The following is a 23,778-nucleotide window of genomic DNA, read 5'->3' as shown; positions in this document are numbered from 1 at the left end:
AAATGTTGCTTTAGTGAACCATCATTTTGTATTTCAACAGGGACGCCATTCCTAGCTTGCCCGTTGCAACCCCGGCACTGCATTTGCCACCCCCTGGCATCAAAGGTGTCAACAGGAACACGGGAAAGCTCCTACTAATGGACATCGTTTGGGGCTTCAAACTCCTTGTTTTTTGGCAACTGTTTTATGACAATAATAGTGAATAACAGTGTATTACTCACTATTAGTGTAATAACACATGGAGTACAATTGGCAGCCCAGGTAAGGTGGTCCATGCCTATCTGCCCCTCCTTCCTTCCTACACCATTTCCCGCTGTCCCGGTTTGGTTCATGACGATCTGCCCCCCCTTATTCCCTTCCTCAGCAGTTCCTCCTGTCCAGGTTTGGTCCATGCCAACCTGCCCCTCCCCTGCCCTTCTGTCCCTCCCTCTGCAGTTCCTGCCCTCCCTGGCTTGACACACCTGTGCCCACTGGCCTTCCCCCCACAACTGTTTCTAACTCGCCCTCCGCGCCTGCTGAATTCTCACCTAAAGTCGATGTTTGTCCCATTTGGAGAGTGGGTTCCATCTTCGTCATTTTCCAGATTCTACAATTCAAAGGAGAGCAAAATTAACAACACATTGTGGGGGGTGGGGGTGGGGCTGGGGCTGGGTAGGCGTTACAAAATGCGAACCCAGCTCTAAAGACATGGACATGATAACCCCGGAGCCATGCAGCACTTCATGCCTCGCCTCTGCTGTTTCGAGGCGCTTTATATGACAGGTGTTACTATTACCCAATTTAATGGTACTCAATTTACTTCCCTCAGAAGGATGTGAGGCAGAGTAGCCCACTTATTAATGTTAAAAACAAATTCATAAACCATCGCATACATTAACACAATATTTAAATACATAATTTCATTTTGTTACAATACTGTATATAAAATATAATAAAAGGTCTGTCAATGCGTCGTTTCGGTGCAGATCAGAATGGTTCACAACGCCTTCATCAGAACGTTCCTTAGTATTAACCAGGACCGAAGTCACCACTCATTGGGGTTACTTGTTTGGAGGGGAAGCAACTCCAGTCTGGGGGGAGGCAGTGCTAGTCTGGAGGGAGGCAGCACCAGTCAGGGGGTGGGGAGGCAGCGCCAATCTGGAGGCGGGGGGGGGGGCAATACCAGTTTTGGGGGGGTCGTAGTGCCAGTCTTGGGGGAGGCAGCTCCAGTCTGGGGGGTGGCAGCTCTAGTCGGAGGGGGGAGGTGGCTCCAGTGGGGGGGGGGAGGCAGTGGAGGCAATTAACAGCATTGCGGCTGGGGTAAGGCAGAGAGTAGAAGGGGGCACAGGCCAGGTATATAGTATGGAGTATAGTGGTCGCAGTGGGTGGGATATGATGGGGCATGACGTGCCCATACGTTTTTTTAAGGTAACAAAAACAGCTTTTACTTATTGTTGAAAGAAAACCGTACAGGACGCGCAATTCCGTCAGCTGAGAAACCTCAAATAAAGTGCTGTGTGGCCGAGGAAGGGGCAGACGGCTAAACAAGAAACCAGCTTTCTGGCCATGGTGCCTGGTCCTTGAAAGAAATGTAAATGTGTGCAACTGCTTAATATGCAAATGTAAATGGCACCTTGAACCCGGTATTGTCTTTAATTGATGCAGTCACTTGAAGCTTCCTAATTGTTACACTCATGGGGAGGGGGCCACCCGCCAGTGTCCGATGCGTGTAGCAGACCTTGTTGCGCGAGGCAAGAAACACGCACACACTGTCTCCGTTAGGCGCGGACTGCCTGCGCAGCTCCGCCCATATTTATTTACGCTCACACCGTCTGGCGTGAACGCAAGGGCAGGGACTTTCTGCCGCGTGCCGGCAATAACCACTAGTGCGCCTACCGTCACATCTCATCTCAACTTAGTCCTTGACTGGATCTCAAATATCTCACAGTTCACTTACTTGACAGGCAAAGTCTCTCAGGCGAACGCTCGGTCGCGGGTTCTCCCTCAGGACATACCTGGATGGGCCCCGGCGGGGGCTTGGTGCAGGGACCGGGATGCAGGGTACCAGGGGGTGGACTTGGAGCTTCAGGGGTTGCCTCTGGATCTGCGGGTGATGGAGCTGGCCCCGGATGGTGGTGTTCTGCCCCTCGGGGTTCTTCCTGGCTGGCATTGGGCCCTTTGGGATGGCCAGCGATGTCAGTGGGAAAGGTGGGTCTGTCCACTTGTTTGAACCACGAGATGTTGCGTCGACTACTGTCCAGTAACCATGCTCATATCAAGTCCGGAATTTTCATGATGACCGCATCTCCTTGTCGTATCTGATGGGATACCACTCTTCGGGCCTGGCTGTCGGTGTTGTTGCGCTATTCTCTTCGCCTGAGGGTGCCTTCTTCATCGAAGGGAGGGGTGCCGCAGGAACTTCTGCTGTTGCTGTTCCAGGTCACTTTGTTCCGCTACTGCTATGCGAAGAGTCTTGTTGATCGTCTGCATAAAACGTTCAATCTCCTCATTGGCTTGGGGCCATTCTGGGATGATGCGCCTATGCCGGATGCCGTGATGTTGTAGGAACTCCCGGAATTCGTGCCCCTAGAACTGGGGTGCGTTGTCACTTCGGAGTTCCTCCGGACATCCGAACATGGCGAATATCTTCTCTAGAACTGGGCCAACATGCAGGAAAGCTGTTGAGTTCACTACTTCCACCACTGGGTATTTTGAATAACTGTCGATTAAGGCTAGTGTGACCCGACCGTCAGTGAAGCTCCCGAAATCCACGCTCAACTTCTCCCAGGGGCTTTGCCCGTGTTCCTCAGTGTGAATGGGCGCGGGCCTCTTGGGTCCACTCGTCACCTGACAGGATGGGCACCTCCGGACTGTCTCTTTCACACATGCATCCATCCCCGGGAACTAGACCTTTTCTCGCATGCGGGCTTTCATTTTCTCCACACCTTGGTACCCTCCATGGGCAAGTTGGGTTGCCCGTAGTTGAAGGGATGCAGGGATGATGATGCGCAGTCCCCTGAGTAAGAAGCCTCCTTCGTTGAGGCTCAGCTTGTTTCTGACACTCCACATGTGCATCAAGCGTTCCTTTTCCGGGCTCGACCATGAATTTGCGGAGTGAAAGAATTGACACCACTGTCTTCCTTGGACAGTGTCTCGGACTTTGGCTATTACTGCGTCTCCTTCAGCTGCTGTCGCCACCTCTTCAAGGGTCAATGCTCGAGGGCATGTGAGAGCAGAGAGCATGTTCAGGTGGGCTTCGGTGGTGTTGGCGTCTGGTTCTTCACCTCCCACCTCCATCATGTCTGGGTGTCTTGAAAGGAAGTCAGCCGGGTTATTGGCGCTGGGCCGGTAGGCTACATTCATTTAGTAATGCTGGAGCCCGATGACCCATCGTTCGATACAAGGCGGTGGGTGAGGTGCTGATCCTTTGAACAGCGGCACCAAGGGTTGGTGATCCATGATGACAGTGAATGGGTGTCCACAAATGTACAAATGGAAGTATTTACAGGCCCAGCGGATTGCCAGGGTTTCCCTTTCGATATGAGCGTATCGCTTCTCGGTCAGGGATAGTGCACACGGCATGCTTCAGGTCATCAAATGCCTTTTGACAGCTAACTTGGAAGTTAAGTCATTCAAAGGGGTCACTATGGATCCATAACCTTTGACCAACATCCTATAGTACCCAGTCAGGCCCAAGAAAGCTCTTACCTGAGTCTGGGTAGTTGGAGCAACCCAGTCCATGATGGTCTGGATTTTGCTCTGCAATGGTGGAACCTGACCTCCACCCACAAGATGGCCCAGGTATACAGCAAAACCAAAGGGGATGGCGGGGTGGCGGAGTGAGCTAAAGAATGATGATGGATTAAACCCAGATCAGTTGACTGGGGGTGAGTGTGTGCAATGTTTAACACTCCGTCCATCATCCCCTTTGGTTTTGCTTTGTTCCCCCCAAGTTGGCAGGGTATGCCCAGACGTGGGTCCCTTGCTCACTTTGCCACTGGATTCAAGCTAGCCTGGCTGACGACGGCTGATTAGCCAGAAACCGGTCCCAGGATGCTTGTTTCCGGTCCAGGGAAGATATGGCTTGGCAGTTCGGGCTGGACTGTTCCCATGAGGCACAGGGTCAGGCTGATTTGCATATGGCCATGTCTGAACTGGGGTGGCGGAGTGAGCAAACGAACGATGATAGATTAAACCCAGATCAGTTGACTGGGAGGGGGGGGGGGGGGGGGGAGTGCTTGCAATGTTCAACACTCCGTCCATCATCCCCTTTGATTTTGCTATGCTAGAGCGGCCCATGGTCCGGGCTCTTGGTTCGGAGTGAGGACAGCTACTAGGCCCACGGGGCTGGCGTCCACAAGTATTTCTGCCCGCCGGGCGGGGTTGAAGTACACCAGCGTGGTGTGGTCAAGGAGAGGGTCCTTGACAGCTTGAAACGCCGTCTCTTCTGCTGGACCCCATTGCCACATGGCATCTGCTCGTGTGAGGTTTCAAAGTGGCTCTGCGATGGTGGCTAGATCTAGGATGAAGCCATCCCTAAGAAACTGCGTACCTCAGCTACGGTGAGAGGGGCTGATGCGTTCTTGATGTCTTGGGACTTCCGAGGGTCTACTTGTATGCCTTCCTGTGTGAACTTGTAGCCAAAGAACTCTATCCATTGCTGGAACAGCTGGCACTTCTCCTTATGTAGGGTGACCCCATGGTCCAGGAGTCTTTTCAGCGTGGCTCTCATGTGCAGATAGTGTTCTTCAGCTGTCTGCGAGTGGATGAGGATATCGTCACTCACGTTCATCACGCCCGGTAGCCCAACTAGGATCTCCTTGACTGTGTTTTAGAATATTTCAGCGGCAGAGGATATGCCGAAATTCAGCCGTTTATACCTTCGGAGTCCCAAGTGTGTGCTGAATGTGGTTATGTAGCAACGGTCTTTGGCAAGGACTAGCTGATGATAACCTGCATTCAGGTCCAGCTTCGAAAACCACCTGGACCCGTTCAAGTCGGCCACAATATCATCCATGGTCAGAGTTATGTGGCGTTCATGTCGAATGGCCTTGTTGGGGAGGTGCATGTCGATGCAGAGTCTGATCTTCCCTGGTTAGCGGGGCTTCTCGGCGATCACCATGGGTGACACCCATGGTGTGGGCCCGTACGCTTTCTCTATGACCCCTTGATCTTCGAGCTTCTGCAGCTCCGCTTCCACTAGCGGTCGGAGGTGAAAAGGGATCCTCCTGTGTCTTAGCGCTGTAAGCGTGATGGTCGGGTCTATGTGTAATTTGATGGGGGCCCTCTTTATTCATCCTAGTCCCTTGAACAGGTCTTCAAACTGGCTGAGCAGTTCCTTTGTCTGGTCATCCTGTATGCTCCTGGCGAATGTCACTTGCCCCAGGTCTTCCGCGGCGTGGCTGCTTAGCAGTGTGTCTGCCTCCTGGTTGATAACATGAATATTGATCGTAATTTCAGTGTTTTTGGACCTAACTGGCACGGTCATTATGCCTTGGAGGGGTAGTGGTGAGCTGCATCCGTATGCGAAGATCTTTGTCTTTGACGGTCTGAGCTCGGGTCTTGATCTCAACTTGTTATATTGCTGGATTCCCATGACTGTCACTGATGCGCCAGTGTCGATTACCGTGTGGACTTCTGACCCTGCAATCTGTATCGTACATCGGGGCTGGGGCCGTCGCCGACTCTTCAGGGCTTGGGTGAACGAGATTAGGTATGTCTCTTCCTCATCCTCTGATGTAGAGTCATTTTCCTGGTAATCTGTGTGTTCCCTCTTCTTTCCTACTGGTGGGGACGCTAGCAAGACACACGACAGCTGGCGGACCATCCTCCGCATCTGTTGTTTTGGTCTGTTTGCTTCCTTACGCTGCGTTTTCTTACGGCATGCTGAGGCGAAGTGGTTCGCAATACCACAGTTAGTGCACGTTTTCCCTTGCGCCGGGCATGACTGTTGGGGGTGTTCCCCATACCCGCAATACCCACATTGATTCTTCGGTGTTTGCGGCTGGCGATCCCATGGCCTGTTGGCCTCATCTTTTGTTCTGACTGCATCAGCTTGTTCTGTCTTGATGACGGCGCCTTTCTCTGCTCCCCGCACTAGCGCAAGGTCCATGTCCTCTGCCCGTGCCGCTGAGAAGTCATGAGAACCTGCCAGTACCAAGATGTCGTTCATGGGCATGTTTGGCTGCCTGAGTATGAGGCCACGCAGGACTTTGCTGCGTATTGCCAGAATCAGTTGGGCTCTGATCTCCTCCACGGCTCTGTCTCCCACGAGGTGAGTACCGGCACGTTCTCGTAGCCGTGCATGAAAAGCATCCGATTCACCCTCTCTTTGCTTCGCTTGCCGCAGCTTGAAATGTTCAAAGTCGGAGTTCAGCTGGGGGTCAAAGTGTGCGTTTAGGGCCGCGACTGCCGCCGCGTAGTCCTCAGGGGGTCCTGTGTTGGGGAGATGCTTGAAAAGCAGGTAGATTTCCTCCCGTGCATAATGTAGAAGTAGTGAGCGTTTCACTGCCCAGTCTTTCTCCCTGGAGGCAATGAAATAGTTGTCCAGGCGGCTAAGCCATGTCTGCCACCTCATGCTGCTGTGGCGGGCTCCGCTGACTCGCTGAACGGAGGCAGGACTCCCATGCTGCTGTGGCGGGCTCCGCTGACTCGCTGAACGGAGGCAGGACTCCTGAAGGAGGGTGGTGCGTGGTAGCAGGTGCTGGGGCTTGTGCGCCATTATCCTGATCTCCCATGGTGGCAGTAGTGGGTGCCACTGGGCGCCACAGCGAGAGTGCTTCTCCCCAGTGGTGGGTCTTGGCGTGCTAGGTAGTGGTGCGGAGGACGCTGGGCACTGCGCAGTCCACGTGTGGCACGACCGTGTAGCACGTGGGCGGGTCGGCCTGGGACAAGGTGCACTTGTGCGGCCCTCATCTGCGGCGGGTGTGACTCACCCGAGTCGGTGCGGTGCTGGTCGCCCTGACGAGCTGAAGTTGGGGCGGGATGGACTGCCGTGTCCTGCTTTTCCCTTGGCGCTGCACGCACAGCTGGTGAAGGCCTCAGCCACCTGTGGCGTGGCTTCTAATGTGCGTAGACGTCTTGGGTCGATGAGATGCTGCGGCGCTGCACAGCAGGGAGCACAAGCAGGTGTGCGTTGCTCCGTCCTCGTCACCAGTGTTCATTCATGGGTGGGCACCCGCCTGTGTCTGATCCTGCGGCAAGAAACATGCACACACTGTGTCTCCGTTAGGCGCAGACTGCCTGCGCAGCTCCGCCTATATTTATTTATACTCGCGCTCATGCCGTCTGGCGTGAACGCAGGGGCTTTCCGGTGCATGCCACAATAACCACTAGTGCGCCGACCGTCACACTGATGACACGGATTTATTCTTTTTGAAGGGTATTGTTAGGGGGCTACCAGCTAAACTGTGGATTTTGCGCTTTTAAAGGACAGTTATAATAATGTATGTATTAGGTACAGTCTGTGTATTATTAAAATGTATATTTAGGAACATTTTTTTTTTAATCTTAAACCTAAATCCATTTGCGCATGTTGTGGCAGTGGCAGCCTATCTTACACTGTGTGTGACATTATTTCCTTCTGATTAGTCCAACTTGTATTTATTTTTCATTTACGATGCAAGTTACTTTACATGCAGTTACCTGGAGGTGAAAGACCACCAAAATAGGCACAGAATCAGCCACACATTTGAAGCCACCATTTGATCTCCACCCCACGCCCACTGACCACGCCCAACGCCTACTGACCACGCCCCCACGCTCACTGGCCACGCCCCCATTCTGCTCACTGACCCCGCCCCGACGCTGACTCACCCCGCCCCCACGCTAACTGGCCCCGCCCCCACGCTCACTGACCCCCCGCTGCCCCATTGTACTCAAGACCATAGTTCCAATACTTTTTCACGCATTTCGACCACCGTAGTAAAGTGAATGGTTCACACACGGGTAATTACTGGGCCACGGAGTTACAGCAGCCACAAGAGGTGACCAGCATGAGGGTAGCAGGGGGAGTTAGCATTAGCAACAAGGACACGGGTAGCTCACGGTCCAAGGGACAAGTGAGCGCGCGTCGGGAAGGTGTGAGACAAAAACTGCATTTTCAGAAAATTATCCGCTTTTGAGTGGGGTGGGAAGTATGTTAATTTATCGAGAATAAACAAATGTCATTTTAAGGCAAAATTAATGTAGGTTCAGAAAATGAATATTTGATATTGGAACAAAAGATTGCATCTCCAAAGAATATTTCAATATAAAATGTAAGTGATTTATGAAGATTTAGTGCTGGTTAGTGCAATTAAACTGTTGGTGACCGAGATCACTGCCCTCGCAGCTCGGGCACTCTGTGACTCACGGGAAGCACTTTATACGGGCAGCACTTTCAAACATTGTCAAGGGTCCGAGGGGGGCAGTCAGGGGTTACTGGGCTCAGATTGTGTCAATTAGAACCACAAACCGCTGGTGTTCTGGGGATTAACCGAACTACTGAGCCCAAGACGGGGCCCCAGTTTAACCCCTTCAGGACTGGAAACTCGGGGCAGTGAATCGAGCAAGCCAAGGCGTACTCAGGGCGGTGATGTGGGCTCAGAGTCAAAACTCCATGAACCACCAACTCAATGTTCTCTCCAGGCAATGCTCCTTCCTTTAACAATGAAGTATTTTACTCACATCACACAACACAATCCTGTAGTACTAATACCCTTACGTAACTACGGTGGAGGCGGCCTTTTCTGCTTTCGTGTTACGCCTCCTAGGGTACTCTGGGTGCAATGGTTCAAGTCCCTGGGCCCCAGTGGAAGAGTCTATTGTCCGGAGGGTCTCTGGAGAGTACTGACCAGGTTGTGAGACAGGACATCCTAATGTGTGTCCTCCCATGATACTCTCACCCGTTGCTGGAGATCTTCCCCTCCCCCTTCCTGGATTTCCCAAGTATGAACATGGTCGAACGACCAAGTTGTTAGAGGTTGGAAACACAATTTACATAAATGTGGTGGAGGCCAGCAGGTGAGTCTCCCAAGCACATGCAGGTAGAAAGGCCGGTCTTTCAAATATACACAATATACCAGCCACCATGGTCAGTTCTGCACAGCCCCCAAGCTGAAGGCAGTCACTCTGTAGAAGGAAGGACACATGACGTGCCACTCCAAACCACAAAGCCACACTCTGGGCCTCAATCTGCAGCACAAAAATACCTCCACCGCACACGCACGATCATCATTCGCAGTCAGGGCCGGACCGGCCGGACCGGGCATCGGGCATTGCCCCGGGAGGCTGGAAGGGTGGGGGCCAGTTTTGCAGCAGAGGGGGCTGGTTTTGCAGCAGTTGGGACGGTTTTGCAGCAGTGTTTCAATATTGGCCCCCAGTAACAAAAACAGCAAGCGTCTCTCCCCCCCCCCCCCCCCCCCACCACCAGGGCCAGGCGGCGCTTCCCCAGGGACTTGTCCAAGAAAAGCACAGGACTGCTTTGGGTTCCCAGTCCAGCCCAGCTTGTAGCTCCAGTTGGAGGGCAGCTCCATTCTGGGGGAGTTCTGATCTAGGAGGCAGCGCTAACCAGCGCCGGACTGGCTGCAGCGGGCGTTTCCCCGATGGGCTGCCAGGGTGGGGGCCTGTGGGCTGTTTTTGTTACGGGGGTCAGAAAAATCGGCACCCTGTAACAAAATCATCCGAAACCGGCCCTAGCAAACCACTCAGCTGTGCCCCCCTCACCTCCAGGGAGGCCCGGCCGAGCAGTTTGCCCGGCCGGTTTTGGTTCCAAGTCCGGCCCTGGCACTAACAATAGCCCACACACCTCATAGGGTGCGGGGGTAGGCCCTGATCTCCAGTGGGCCCCCTCTGGCACTGTGCACTGGTGCCTGGCCTCTCAGTTCTGACTGGGTCTGGCGTGGGGAGGCCCCCTCCATGTACTTTGCAGGGGGGCTCCCTCAAGTTTCGTCACGCCACTGTCTGGGGTCAGCTTCAACCGGACCGCAGCTCCAATCGGAGGGCAGGGGTTAAAAAGCTACCGCTTGCTGCGACTAACTCGATGCAGGGGTGCGTGCCCTCCAGAGCCATGCAGGGGGGTTTCCCTTCCCAACAGTTAACAACACAGCTGCTGCCTGAGGTGTGTGAGACAGGAGTACGCTGGGGGTGTTATGGGGTCTGAACCTTACATTACCCCTATATTGCATCAGAGCATTATGAAGCCTTAAGGTTTTGCCATTTAGGGCAGTGGAGCCACTACGTTTTCTAGCATCATTACATTTGAGTGTGCTAGCATGTCAAACAATCACTGGCAAAGTCAATAGGTCTGGCCTTGGGTTACATGTTTATTCTGTACTGCAAGCATATGCCTAGAAAGAACAAGCATTTACAATGCAATGGTCTCGGCATTGGTAAAGTTGGAGCTATTGGCATTGCTCATGACATTATTTTTGTTTATGTTTTTGTTTTTAAAACATTTAAAGAAACGGCATTGTCATGAGCAATGCCAATAGCTCTAACTTTACCAATGGCGAGACCGTTGCATTGTAAATGCTTGTTGCTAGTGCTTGTCGTTTTCAGTGTTTAGCTACAGAAGCCGGGTTTCCCTCCTAAACCGGTCTAGATGCTTTTATTGGCTGTTATCTCGCCGTGGACACGCAGCATTCTTAGCTTTATCTGAAGGACAAGTCAATCCGGACCACCCTGAATCTGAGCTGCAACTGGAGCCCCCAACATGCCCTGCGCGGGGCCCAGCGGATCCTTCAAAACAAGTGAACCTAGCAAGACAAGGGCGAAGCCAACAGGGCAGGTTGCGCACATGCACAATGGAAAGCCAGGGCAGAGTAGGCATAACACAAAACACAGTAGGCGGTGCATTGGAATATAAGACGGGCAGGTCAAAGGTTCAAATGGCTGGCAGGGGACAAGTTGGGTAGAGGGACATCAGACAGCCAGGGTTCCAGCGTGCAGTGGACACAGACTCTGAGGGGAAGGTATGGCATGAGTCCACAAGGACTAGGGTCATAGCTTCAAGTCACTTGGACGAAACTTCTCCAGCCTGGGATCGACTTTAACAAAACATTGTTTCCATTGTGTTAAGCCCATTGATTCAAAGGAACGGACCTAGGTCTTTATTTATAGAGTGTTAAATTAAAGTTCGGGGGTATGGAGTTATCGAGTGACTAGACAGTGATGGCAGCTGACCAGAGAGCAGGCGGGGGGCAGGCACATAAAGCAAGCAGGAAAGGGCATAATTACATAAAATGAACCAGATATAAGGAAACCGAGTGAGATGGCCAGAAGCACACTTAAAAGAGTAAGACGGAGCAGACACAGAACAGGCAGGGAGGGCTTCTAGCAAGTAAGATACGGGAAAATAAGGGAGACAAGGAGGGCCGGCAGGATTTAACGTAGATAACACAGAAGACAAGCGAGGAACAGGTACATCGATATATAAGAACGGCATACAGAGCAGGGATGGTGACATATGAACACAGAGCAGGCGGGTAGGGTGCGATCGGCACTGTATGGTTTAACTCACCGGCAGCCACCTCACTCAGCAGCAGCAGCATTGGTAGGAACGTCGTAGGGACGGCCATGCCTGGGATCCTTGCTGTGGCCTCCTCTCACCAGGAGACTCTGCTCCTTGTACATCTGTAATCAACCGTGTGTTGAAGTTTGGGCTTTTTTGTAAATGTAAAACAGAAATGGCCCCTCAGTGACGCAACAGGAATGGAAAATCTTTGGTATATACACAAGTCTTATACAGTGGAACATGGCCTATAGCATTTGCAGACGTTGCAAGGAATCAGCCCTTTGAGGCTCAGGGCTTGAAAGGATGATCTGAACGAAGGAGCACAGGCTCTTTTGACACACATGGTCAGGGTACTTCTCTGTGGAGTGAAGACTGGTAAAGCTATACGCACCTCCATGTACGAACCTGCACAGGATTATGGAAGCAATGCTGTGGCCGTGATTAGGCAACAGGACATTAAAATTGAGATATTCTGAGAGTAAACCCGCTCTTCTCCATGTAAGTTTCCTTTGGTGAAAAGACAGGGTGCAGCGTCGGCTGTCAGAGGACATGCGGTCCAGGGGCTCACATGCGGACTTATACAACCCGAGGACCAGGATTCGCACCCTGGCTCCTCCACTGCCTGAAAACGTGTGATCGTAGGCAGATCATGTATTCTCCCTGTTTGTCAATGCAATTGTTAATGTGTGAAATGCAACTGAATGGGGTGAATTCCCCTGTAGATTTAAACGATTTTAGCTGGTCTCTTGTCTCCCAATGAAAGAAGCACAGCGCTCCGATGCTTCCGAGTTAGTTTTACAGCGTAGAAGTATTCAAAGATGCAACCCACACCAAACCATCAAAGATCACTCCGCGCGGGAATATGGAAGATGAGTAGGATAGCTCTTGGGGTTAAGCACCATCGGCTGTTCAGATCCGTGTGTAATTTACAAGCTGCGGCTCTGAATTTTTATGAGTTCAAAGTATGTAATCCTCCGAAATGGGCAGAATTAGCACTAATTATATTGCATGAATAATAAACCTGCATTTACATCGCTTTTATTCTGAAAGGCTTAGGTGCTATATAAAGGCATGCGTGAGAGCCAGTCAGCTGTATTTAGAGAACACGCGTGCCAGGTCAGAGGACATGCCTGAAAACGTGTGATCGTAGGCAGATCATGTATTCTCCCTTTGCGGCAATGCAATTGTTAATGTGTGAAATGCAACTGAATGGGGTGAATTCCCCTGTAGATTAAAACGATTTTAGCTGGTCTCCCAATGAAAGAAGCACAGCGCTCCGATGCCTCCGAGTTAGTAACTCGCTTCATTTTATTTTAAAAGAATATTGGTAACAAACATACCCCTAAGCAACCAGGATGCATGCCCCAGGGCAGGCCCAGTGTTCCCTGGCTCGAGCTATGAGTATGCCCGAGGAGGGGGGGCTTCGAGCTCTCATTTCCTCCCCCTGCAGGCTGCCAATCAGCCCACAATGCCCGCACATCCAGTCTGTGGGAAGGTGGCCGTTGAAATCTGCATTCCTTTTCTCTCACACAGCGTGCAAGGCCGAAATGTGCATTCAGCACAGCGGAGAGTCCTGGGGGAGCAGTTGACCTCTTAACACCAGCCAAGTGGCCAATTAGCTGATAAAATGAGGTTCCTCTTTAGTTGTGTAGATCAGGGGAGGGGGGCGAGGGGGCTGTTCCACAGGTGATCTAAGCCAGCAGTCTAGAGGCTGGGCTGAGAGGAAAAGCTGGAAGAGGACGCAGCGCGTGGAATTCGGAGTTGGTCGTATCCGGCTGCGAGACTTGCCGACATAACTCTAGCCAAAGGTAGTTCGGTGGGATAATGTGCTTGCTCCAGCATAACGTGTTTAAATCCTTGCGGAGGGAGGTTGGCTCTGTTTTGTGCCCTTCGAAGTTTGTAACATGCTTTCTTGTCAGCTTTCAATATCTCAAACAACCCGTGGAATAAAATGTGAGGTAGTATTTAACACTTGCAAATGTGTTTGATAAAACAGATATCGTTTACTCCGCGTGATTCACCGCACTCCTCTTGTCCGGACTGGCGCTCCTATGTGTCGACTGGTGCCATTTCAGTTTGCTCTCAGATTGTAAAATTCCAGAACGGGAGTATTTCGCAAAGCACCTCACGCACAAAAATAATTTACATTATTTTGGTTATAAAAGATGGTGTCTCCCCCAAACGAATAAAGGTATTGAAGAATTTATGAACGCCCAAAAGGAGCTGTGCGTTGAGGAATAAACATTTTAAAAACAAACGCAACAGGTAGCTCCCTGAAAAAGTAGGACGTTTCTCGATTGGACATCAAACTCACGAGTTCTTCTTCTAGAAGTAGTAAAATTGTATCCACGATCTCCCTTCCCTTAAACGTATCCTACGTTTCTCCGAAATGCAAACAGTCAATATGAAGGGGAGAAATGCTCGTACTTGCTAAAATGAACCAATTATGTAAATTAATCAAGGAGTCCTCTCCCCTGCCTCCCTGAAGTCAGGACAAACAACATTGAAAACTAAAATCTGGCGGCAAGACGGCGGCTGCGTGACCCGTGCGAGAGTCACTCCCTGACCGCTGCTCTGCTTTATGGTAATTTTTGGTGAAATCCAATGCCCAGCTGAGGCACGGTGGTGAAAAAAATCTGAACCTGAGCCCGGATGATTTTTCAGCAATATTTATACAAACTATTACAACGCGCATCGGAGGTGTTTGTTATCGGCGCTCTGCACCTGAGAAACCACGGAGACTCGCTCTGAAGGAAGGAGCGACCGGCGCTAAGACCTTAACAGCGCCTAAGAAGCAGGCTACCCCTAAGGAATCAGAAGCTGCTCGCACACCTACCCAGGAGAGGGCGGAGAGTAAAAATGGAACTACCAGCGGCGAATGGCGTCTTGCGGATGGTGCTACGAAGTCTAGGACACAGACGGTGCCCGGGATGTTTTCGGTGAAAAGGGTAAGCGGAAGACAGGGGTTTAGCCTGTTAAGACAAGATTCCAAGTAAATCTTCAACGGGGGAGAGAGTTACAGATATGGCTAGCAACATTGTTAGCAACAGTGTATCGAATGCCGCAGGAGGGACGGCTACATCTGAATCCCTCAATCCCCTTGAAGTATGTAATGGCGCCAAAGCTCCAAACGCTTTAAATGCTCAAATGGGGGATATGTATAATGTAGAATCTTTAAAAAAAGGACAGAACACTACAGGCTTTCAGTGACACAGAGTCTGTTTACAAGCTAGCGCACCGGAAGACACCACCGCCTTTCTCCGAGGCAAAACAGAAATGCCTCGGAGAAAGGCAGCGTCGTTTTCGGATTCGGGGGCGTGTTTTGCTGTTGTCTCCTCCTTGAGACTTTTCGCAAAAAACACGCCCCCCGATCCGAAAAGGACGGGGCCTAAATGGAGTGACTGACCTCTTCTCCAGTGGCTGGCCAGCATTCAAGAGGCCAGCCAATGGAGAACAGGGGAGAAGAGGGGCGGGTGCAAGCCCCTCTTCTCAAAGTCATTAATTCTCGCGAGCGAGACTGCGCAAGCGCAGCCTTCGCTAGCCGAGACCTAAAAATGGAAAACATGCCACCACTAAACGTAAACAAAATGACCACTTGTCCTTTCTCTACTTTCTCTTCGCCTCAGGTAATAAGTTACTTATTCTTTGCTGCACACATCAACTGAGTAAACAGTGCCTGGGGTAGCCAGGGTGACTGGGCGATTATAAAACCCACTTACAGCTCAGCGACAGGTGCACAGCGATGGACAGCGGCGCAGAATCAGATTTCTAAAGAGACACCCGGATGTGCTTTTGTTCCAGCCAGCTGTGCGCTCATCACAGGACATTGATCGGTGATTGTGAGCTGCTCAGAGGGGCATCACACAACATCCGGTTCACATGATTACAGGTGCATTCACTGGGTGGGGTCGGAGAAAGGGCCTGAAAAGAGCCACTGAGATTCCAGATAGGTTGTTTCGCTGCTTTCTTGGCCAGACAGGAGCAGAGAAGCCACCTCGCCTTCTCTCCTGGCACACATGTTCCAACCTCTCAACATCTGTCCACCTTCCCTCCTAACCCGTCTCTCACTACATTTCAAGCTCTCACCCCCTCTCTCTCTGCCCCCATCGCATCACGAGACCCCTAGAAGGTTTATTGGGGTCCTTCATCTGGGGATACCTGGGAGGGGACACAAACAGCAGGACCACCTAATGCAGATACTTTGCTGCAAATAGAGGCGATGTGGAGTTTGAGGGCATTTCTCTCTAAATGAGGGTTTAAAGGATTCAGCAAGCGTGAAATGAATTCCTATCACCATAGGAGGGATAGAGCTTCAACCATCTCACATCCTGCAAAACCATAACTCAAAAGCACAGGGATGGGATGGTGCATAGGGTTAGTCAATGATGCCGTGACACCCTGGTGACCTGCTGTATGCATTATAAAATGGATGGGCCTCACCCACACTTTTGTGGCATGTTACCAGGGTAGTACCATTTTAACAGGGTGGGGTGAGGTTGCCTATGATGAAGCATGCCACAAAAGGGGCACCTTTGTGCTTTTCGGGAATCGCTGCCAGCACGGTGTGTGGAGAGTAAACTGGGGGACACATCTTAAACTCAGGGAACAGCTTTCGATGATAAACAGCACCAAGAAGGCTCATTCAGGATTATTTAAATGCAAACTCTTAATGGGCTTATACAGGGAATTATTGTAATCCGTGAAAGGGGCATTCAAAGGTCCTTGTGTGTGTGCACCTCCAGACATAGGTTCCAAAATAGGAATTCATGTTATAAGAGAGTTTGACGCTCCAAAACGAACCATTGCTCCTTTCAGTCAACAGGCCACTCCAGGTGTCGGGACCTGGGGGTCAGACCTGGAATGGGAAAAGAAAGAACCACAAGTCCCAGAATGCAAAGCTATAGCAAGTAAGCATCAGCTGCGGCTGTAACACACGTGGGGAAGGGGTGAGGGTAGCATTAAGGACGATGTGTCTTTTAGACCCTTTATGGCGAGAACATCAATTTCACCCTACAGGTTCCTTCGAAAGGGAGGGAATGTTTTAAAGTTCATCCCAACTGATATATATATATATATAATTAAACTAACTAAAATACAGCCACTGACAACTCACACAGGCCTAATGGGCGGTCTCCTGGTGGCAAACCCTCTCACCTGCTACAGTAGCCACTTAGCAAAGTTCATGCAAGACTAGTATCTAGGCTAGCATCCGGTGCAGGGTGGTTCGACCACATCAGCCCTGTTCTTCTCACTCAAGTGGCTCTCGATAGAGGCTAGGTAGCCCCCAATAATCAAAGCCCTTCACTTTGGCACCCCAGAATACCTGGCCCACTAACTGGAAGCAGCCACTACTCCTGGAACCTCAAAAAATGAAGACACACACAACCCCTTGCTGCTCCTTCTCGGGCAGCGCTCCCAAAATATAGAACTCACTAATGGTGGAGATAAGGACAGTGCCATCTCCACCTGCCTTCAAGAGGAAAGTCAAATCCTTCTTACTGAGAAACTGCAAATAAGCTACTGCACTCTCCCATCACCGCTCTCCCCCATCACCACTGTCCCCCATCACCGCTCTCCCCATTATCACTCTCCCCCATCACCACTGTCCCCCATCACCGCTCTCCCCCATCACCACTGTCCCCCATCACCGCTTTCGACCATCACTGCGTTTCCCCATCTCCCCCGCCGGACTGAAGAAGACATGGAACTCCCCTCCCCTGGGTTTTAGGAAATGTCAAGTGTAACCTCATAGGAGATTCCTAGCTTGTCCTTGTACCTGCTGACAACCACATGTAATCCTTTGTAACGCCCTAGCAACCATTGTTGCTCTGTGTTCATACAGGCAATTACCCAGCTTGTCCTTCATCTTTGTGTTTATTCGCTTGTTCTTCTTCTGTTCATGTGAAAGTTGTACTCTACAGAACTCTGATACCCCCGGGGCTTGTTTGTGCTTTATAAAACTTTGAAATTAATAAATAAGTTGGTTGTTACATAAGAGCAGGCGGGACGGGGAGTCAAAGAAAACTGCGGCTACAAAAGCAATCAATCAGCTAATCACCCGTGTGGGTATCCAGGCGCTGAGAGCCAGGCTGCTCGGGGGGCGTCACTTGAATACCCAGGTCTTGAGTCCTTTACGGAATTCCAGCTGAGATGATGAGGTCCAGGGGTGAAGGGGGAGGTCGTTCTAGGACTTTGCAGCAAGGTTGGAAGAGGAGCGGCCTCCACGGTTGCTTCAGCAGATGCAGGGCTGTGAGCGAGGGAGAGGGAGGCGGAACGCAGGTGTCTGGAGGACTGGTGGAAGTTCAGGAGGTGGTTGATGTTTGCCGGTCCTTGGTTGTGTAGGGTGTTGTAGGTGTGGATCAGCATCTTGAATTGACATCTCTTCTGGATGGGTAACCAGTGGAGCTTCTTGAGCGGGGTAGTGATGTGGGTCCGCTTGGGGAGGTCAAGGATGAGTCTGCCCGGTGAATTCTGTATGGTCTGCAGTCTCTTCAGGAGTTGGTTGGCGATTCCTACCTAGAGTGTGCTGCTGTAGTCCAGCCGGCTGTTGACTAGGGCTAGAGTGATGGTTCGTCTGGTGTTGACTGGGAGCAAGTTGAAGATCTTGCAGAGCATGCGAAGAGTGAGGAAGCAGGTGGAGGAGGCGGCACTGCTATGGCGTCTCATGGAGAGCGTGCTGTCCAGGATGATGCCAAGGTTGCGGGCATGGTCTGTCGGAGTGGGTGTGGGTCCTAGTTTGGAAGTCCACCAGGAGTCGTTCCACAGGGAGGTATTGTTGCCGAAGATCAAGACTTCCGTTTTGCTGAACAGGTTTGAAATGCTGCTGGGGAGGGGGGGGGGGGGGGGTTGCTCTCCCCACGCATCAACATACACAGCCTGGAAGCCCACCCTTGTAACTGGAAAAGCATAAGTACAAGCCACAGAGGCCTACCGGTGATCTAACCATGAATTCACCTGTACGTTTGTAGCTTCCGGAAGTAGCAGTATCTCTTCTCCTCAGGATTGGGGGAGGTATGTTACTGTTCTAACCTCAGTTTTCCTATATTATGGATATGCGTACCATTGAGTGGGGCAACAATAAACATCTGTTATTCAGCACCAAGATACCTTTCGTGGTGAACGTGCACTTTACAAACACAGGTTATGTTATATTTGCAGGAAGGGTATATTTTGGGGAGTCTACGAGCAGCGAGAGAAACTATGGGCTTATAAGCAGGACAATATTGACTGCTGAAGCATAGGTACCTTATATCTTTTACCTTATTCCTTCTTGTAATTGTGTTAAAAAAAAATATTGACAAAATCAGTTCCCATCAAGTTAAGTTAAAAGGGCTTTTTACAAGTGTGCAGAGTGTCTTCATGCTCACAGAGGGCGCAGGGCACTGAAAGACCGGTAGCGTCAGGAAAGGGAACAGCAGCCTACTGTCAAACTGAACATTTCTCTTTAAAGTAATTAGATCATGTTTTAGCAATGTGATGAAAAATAGATTTTTATTTGCAAAAGCATTAATAAAAAAAGAGTTTTTTGACCATTTTTCCTGGTGGGAGGAGGAAGTCTTTTGAGGAATGATCTGTTGCTTCTTTCGTACCACGAAGAATTGCACGGGGTGGTTTGAGGTTGTTAGAATTATGGTTCTCAGTTTTTGCTGATTTTCACTGTTAAATACAGAAAGAATACTGCCTGTTGCCCAGATGATAACGATAAGAAACAGAAACACGGTCTTCTTTTGAGCGCCTCTCCATGTTATCAGCTATGACCAGCAGTTCAGTATCAGTGGCCACTGACTGCAAGAGGAGTTTATAAAGGATCACAACTCTCATATCAAGTTTGAGCAGGAGCACCGGTTCCCATGCAACAGGCCAGTGTTATGTTATTTAAACTTATAAAGCGCATTACTACCCTGAGGAATCTAAGCGCTATAACAGAATTGATGCAAGTATCAGAGGAGGGTAAAAGATGTGCTAAGTCCTGAACAACCAGGTTTTACCGCTTTCCTAAAAGCAAGGGGGCTGGGCGCTGTTTTTATACCGAGAGGAAGTAGGTTCCATATTCTGCTTGTTTGAATCGAGGCACTGCTAATAATTGTGCCTTTGCTGACCGAAGATTTCTGGCAGGGAGATATTGTTTAAAACTCTGCTTCAAGAAATCCGGACAAACACCATGGACTGCCTTATAGGCTAAACATAATGCCTAAAAAGGTAATTCTTTGTTTGATGGGGAGCCAGTGTAGATTTTTTAGCTCATTCGATACTGAGCAAAATTTGGGAATTTTCAACAAAGTTCTGGCCGCAGTGTTTTGTAGGACCTGAAGTTTATTGACATTATACTTAGGAGTAGTCAACAGCAAGCTATTGCAGTAATCTATCTTGGACATGATTAGGGAAGTAACTAATGTCTTTTGCAGATTTTCAGGTATGAACGGCATAACTTTTTAAATGATTCTGAGGGTATTAAATGTAGAGGAAGTAAGTTTGTTTACATGCTAAGAAAAATTAATTTTAGTGTCAATAATAACTTCGAATTTTCGGGCCTTTTCCACTGGAAGAAGAATAGGGCCCAGAGTTGCTGGAGAAACTGATGGACCCCAAAAAGATTCTTGTGGTCCGAAAAGTAAGACTTCAGTCTTATCTGCATTTAATTTAAGACGGTTGTTGTTCATCCAGCCATGGACTGCCATCATGTAATCATGGAGCCTGCTTCCTGTGTCAGTGTCATTTTTTCCTATGGAGACGACAATCTGAGTATCACCGGCATAGGAGGTAAGTGAAAAACCAAAGCTTCTTATCAAATCTGACAATGGGGAGGCATAAATGTTAAAAAGGGTGGGACTCAGCGAGGAGCCCTGCAGAACTCCACAGGGAAGGGAAAATTAGTGTGAAGTAAAGTTATCTAACTTTACTATCTGCTCTCTATTCTTTAAATAGGATTTAGCAAGTTCCGTGCCAGATCTGTAACCCCACAAGTTGTTAAACGGCTTAGCAATAATTAATGATTTACAGTGTCAAACGCTGCCGAGAGATCTTGCAAGATAAGGGCAGACCCTTTTTCATTATCCAAAGCCTCCCGGATCTCCTCGGTTGCCTTGAGCAAAGCTGGCTCTGTACTAAGCCCCTTTCGAAAACCAAACTGTGTAGTGTCAAGTAGTGTATTGGTTTCGATGAGGGACATCAATTGTTCATTCAAGAATTTCTCAGCTATTTTAGCTGGTAGTGGGAGACGAGAGATTGGACGATAGTTACTGGGATCATTCTCATCCAGAGAGGCCTTTTTTTTTTTTTAGAAGTGGTATCAGTGCTGCTTTTTTCCAGATGTTAGGGGAAATGTCAGTTTCTGTTTATAGATTGATGTTAATTTGGATGCAATGATTTCTGATGCTAACTTAGTTATGTTTGGCGGACATGGGTCATATGGGGAGCCCAAAGTAGTAGTTTCTAGCAGCTTCCTAATATCTTGGACTGATGGGGCAGCAAATTCAGTCACTCATTTATTTCCCCCTAATGGCCGTTTCCTTATATTGGTGGATCCTATAAAGGACGATAAATTGGAGTTGGAAAATTTATTGAAGATTGACTCTACTTTATCTAAAAAGAAATCTGCTAATGAGTCACAGAAGGCTTGGTTTGCTATCAGGGATTTTCTACTACAGGTGTTTGTTAACTCTGTAATTGTTCAAAATACCTCTTTTGTAGAATCATTAGCTTCCTCAATCTTCTCCGTGTAGTATTCTGCTTTGGTTTTTAAGATAAGTTCTTTATAGATAGCCAGCAACTGTTTATATCTTTCTTTCTCTTCGTCTTTATAGGCTATTCTCCATATTCTTTCCTGCTTCCTACAATTTTGCTTGCATTTCCTAAGTTCTAATGAGAACCAAGGGGCAGACGGATTTTGTCTTTTTATTCTAACAGTTTTAACAGGGGCTACTTGATTAGATGCAGTTTCCAACCAGGTGTTATATTGTTTTGCTGCGATCTCCACATCTTTACTTACTACTAGAGGAATATTCTCAAGTATGTTACGATTGCACATTCCGCCAGTTTCTTGTGAGTGTTTCAGATGGTGGCTTTTCCCTAATGAGTTTAGGTGGCTGAAGAAGCGGATAAAAAAAAAGACTGCTTTATGATCATACCATGGTATCGGAGAGGTTTTTATATTAATTAGGTTAGGATTATTGGTGAAAATCCCGTCTAAGGTATGACCTGCCAAGTGTGTTGGTTCTTGAACCATTTATTCTAGGCCCAGCGCCGTGAAAGTCTGCAAAAGTGTGGCATTTTCTGGGGCAGTGCTCAGCTCTAAATGGTAATTTAAGTCTCCCATAACTGTATAATTTGATTTTGAGATGAAATTTTCCAAAATACACGCTATTTCCTGTGGAAAGTCTTTTTTTGGGCTAGGAGGTGTATATAGCACTATGCCCTTGAAAGCTTGTCGCCTCTTAATTTCTATGGAAAAATATATCTTTTCGCCGAAGGAGGCTAAAGAGGGTTTGAAGCTTGATATAAGATCTTCTCTAGTAATAACTGCAACTCCGCCTCCACGCTTATATCGCCTGTCACTTCTGTGGATATTGAAACCCTGTGGTAACGCCCCCTGTATATCTGTATCACAGGCAACGTCACCCCAAGTTTCCGTCAGAAAAACCAGCGCTGGTCTGTGAGTTTCCATAAATAAATGGAATTCACAGCTATGTTTTATTAGGGATCTAGCATTTAACAATACACAGGATAACATGTTTGTTATATCATCGACAGTCTTGTTTGATGTTTTATTCCCCTGTTTTTCCTGCATTTTGCTCCTTTTTTTTTTTCTAGCATCGGTAGCTACTCGTTTGTTTAGATGGAAATTGATCTCAGTCTGGAGCATGCTGGGTTCGGCCGTTACTCTTAGATCACATGAAGGGCAATGTCTAATTGAGTTAGTTTTTTAAAAAGAGCAATCTAGAATACTGCAGTGTTTCCTTTTATCTTTATTCAGTACCAATATGTCTTCTCTCGGGAGATAACCTGGGGAAAAATGACCAGGCTTTCAGGCCCTGGGCTCGGACCAGGCGTGGACGGGCACAGACGGGCTTGTCTTCGGCGCGTCCGCTGCGCGCCGGTGTTTCCATCATTTTAAAACGATTGCCCGGGAAGTGTAGAGAGAACAGTGGCTGGAGCGCTGAACTGCCTAAGAGTGGCGTGCGGCAGGAATAACAGGAAGTGAAACGCTCTCTCCGCACAATCAGGTGATCACCTGCGGCAGACCGGAGAGGTAAAATAGCAATTAAAACAAATATCTATTGCGTCAACTTTAAAATAGAGTCTGTCAGTGCTTACAACTCAAAGATTAAAAGGATTGTGGCGCTAGCAACCGCGAAGCGTATAAACAAGCAGCGCCTTACTTGCACAGTAGTTGCCAGTGTGCTGTCATTGTACACGACTAGTTAGTGCATGCTAAATAAAACCAAAGTAGTATTGCACCAGTTGTGCGTTAAATAAATGTGGCATTGTACGAGCTGCAACTTCCTTTTTCATAGACCAAAAAATAAATAAGGATAATTACAGAAAGAAATATAAACAAAAGTACCCCTCAACCGGGAGCCCTAATCACAATTAAGATTCCACTTACACTTTGCATTCAATTGTACACTATAAAAACCCGCAGGAGGGAAACATCCCCAAATTCCTCTTTATTCAACTGGGATATGGAAATTAAATTAGGTGATGTGCAGTCCTTGTAGCGAAACTGTAACGAATGCTCAGTAACACCATTAGCTTTCAGGATGGTCTTATGGCATTACTGGTCATTTATATCCAGTGCAGATCGAGGGGGGGGGTGCTTCCAACCTAAATTCCTAATTGCCCCACACCTAAGAGCAAAATCTGCCTGCAGTATACTAATGTCTTACTTCTCTTCCCCTCTCTCTCTTGCTTCTTCATAGTCATTCTCATCTCCAATGTATTTTCTTTCAGCCTCCCCTCACCTTGTTTTTAGGACTCGCCTGGCGTTAGCAGCGCGCATGCGCTGACCTCGTCATGCGAGGGCCTCTTGGAATCGATACAGTTTCCGAAGTGTGCTTTCAGCTCCGCCCGTTATTCTGGTTGGTTCGCGTCATGACGTATACTAAACTGAGTGTGATGATTGTAAGTGAGGCTTTTTAGCCCATACGGGTTACCACCCTGTCCACTTTTAGCCCTGCCCGCAGGGACTGGATGGTTTACTGGCGGAGTTACACGGTCTTCTTGAAAAGCCTAGAACCACTCTTTGTTTTTCATTGTCATCGCGGTCAGCTTCAATTGCACAAGAACGGTCCGTTTCGGCCACGCTT

The 23,778-nt window shown here is 49.1% G+C and overlaps 1 protein-coding gene across 1 annotated transcript in view; it reads right to left on the bottom strand.

The window, feature by feature from the left end:
• The window catches only part of TMEM134 (transmembrane protein 134), a 121,249-nt gene that overhangs the window by 48,119 nt on the left and 49,352 nt on the right, over positions 1 to 23,778 (bottom strand). The window contains exon 2 of the mRNA XM_085651649.1: positions 528 to 586. Coding sequence (XP_085507775.1) covers positions 528 to 586 — 59 coding nt within the window. The remainder of the gene's footprint in view (positions 1 to 527; positions 587 to 23,778) is intronic.

This window comes from Triturus cristatus, chromosome 4_1, assembly GCF_964204655.1.
Source record: "Triturus cristatus chromosome 4_1, aTriCri1.1, whole genome shotgun sequence".
NCBI classification, from domain to species: Eukaryota; Metazoa; Chordata; class Amphibia; order Caudata; family Salamandridae; genus Triturus; species Triturus cristatus.
The sequence above is the reverse complement of the archived record's forward strand: the minus strand, read 5'-3'. Positions and strand labels throughout refer to the sequence as shown.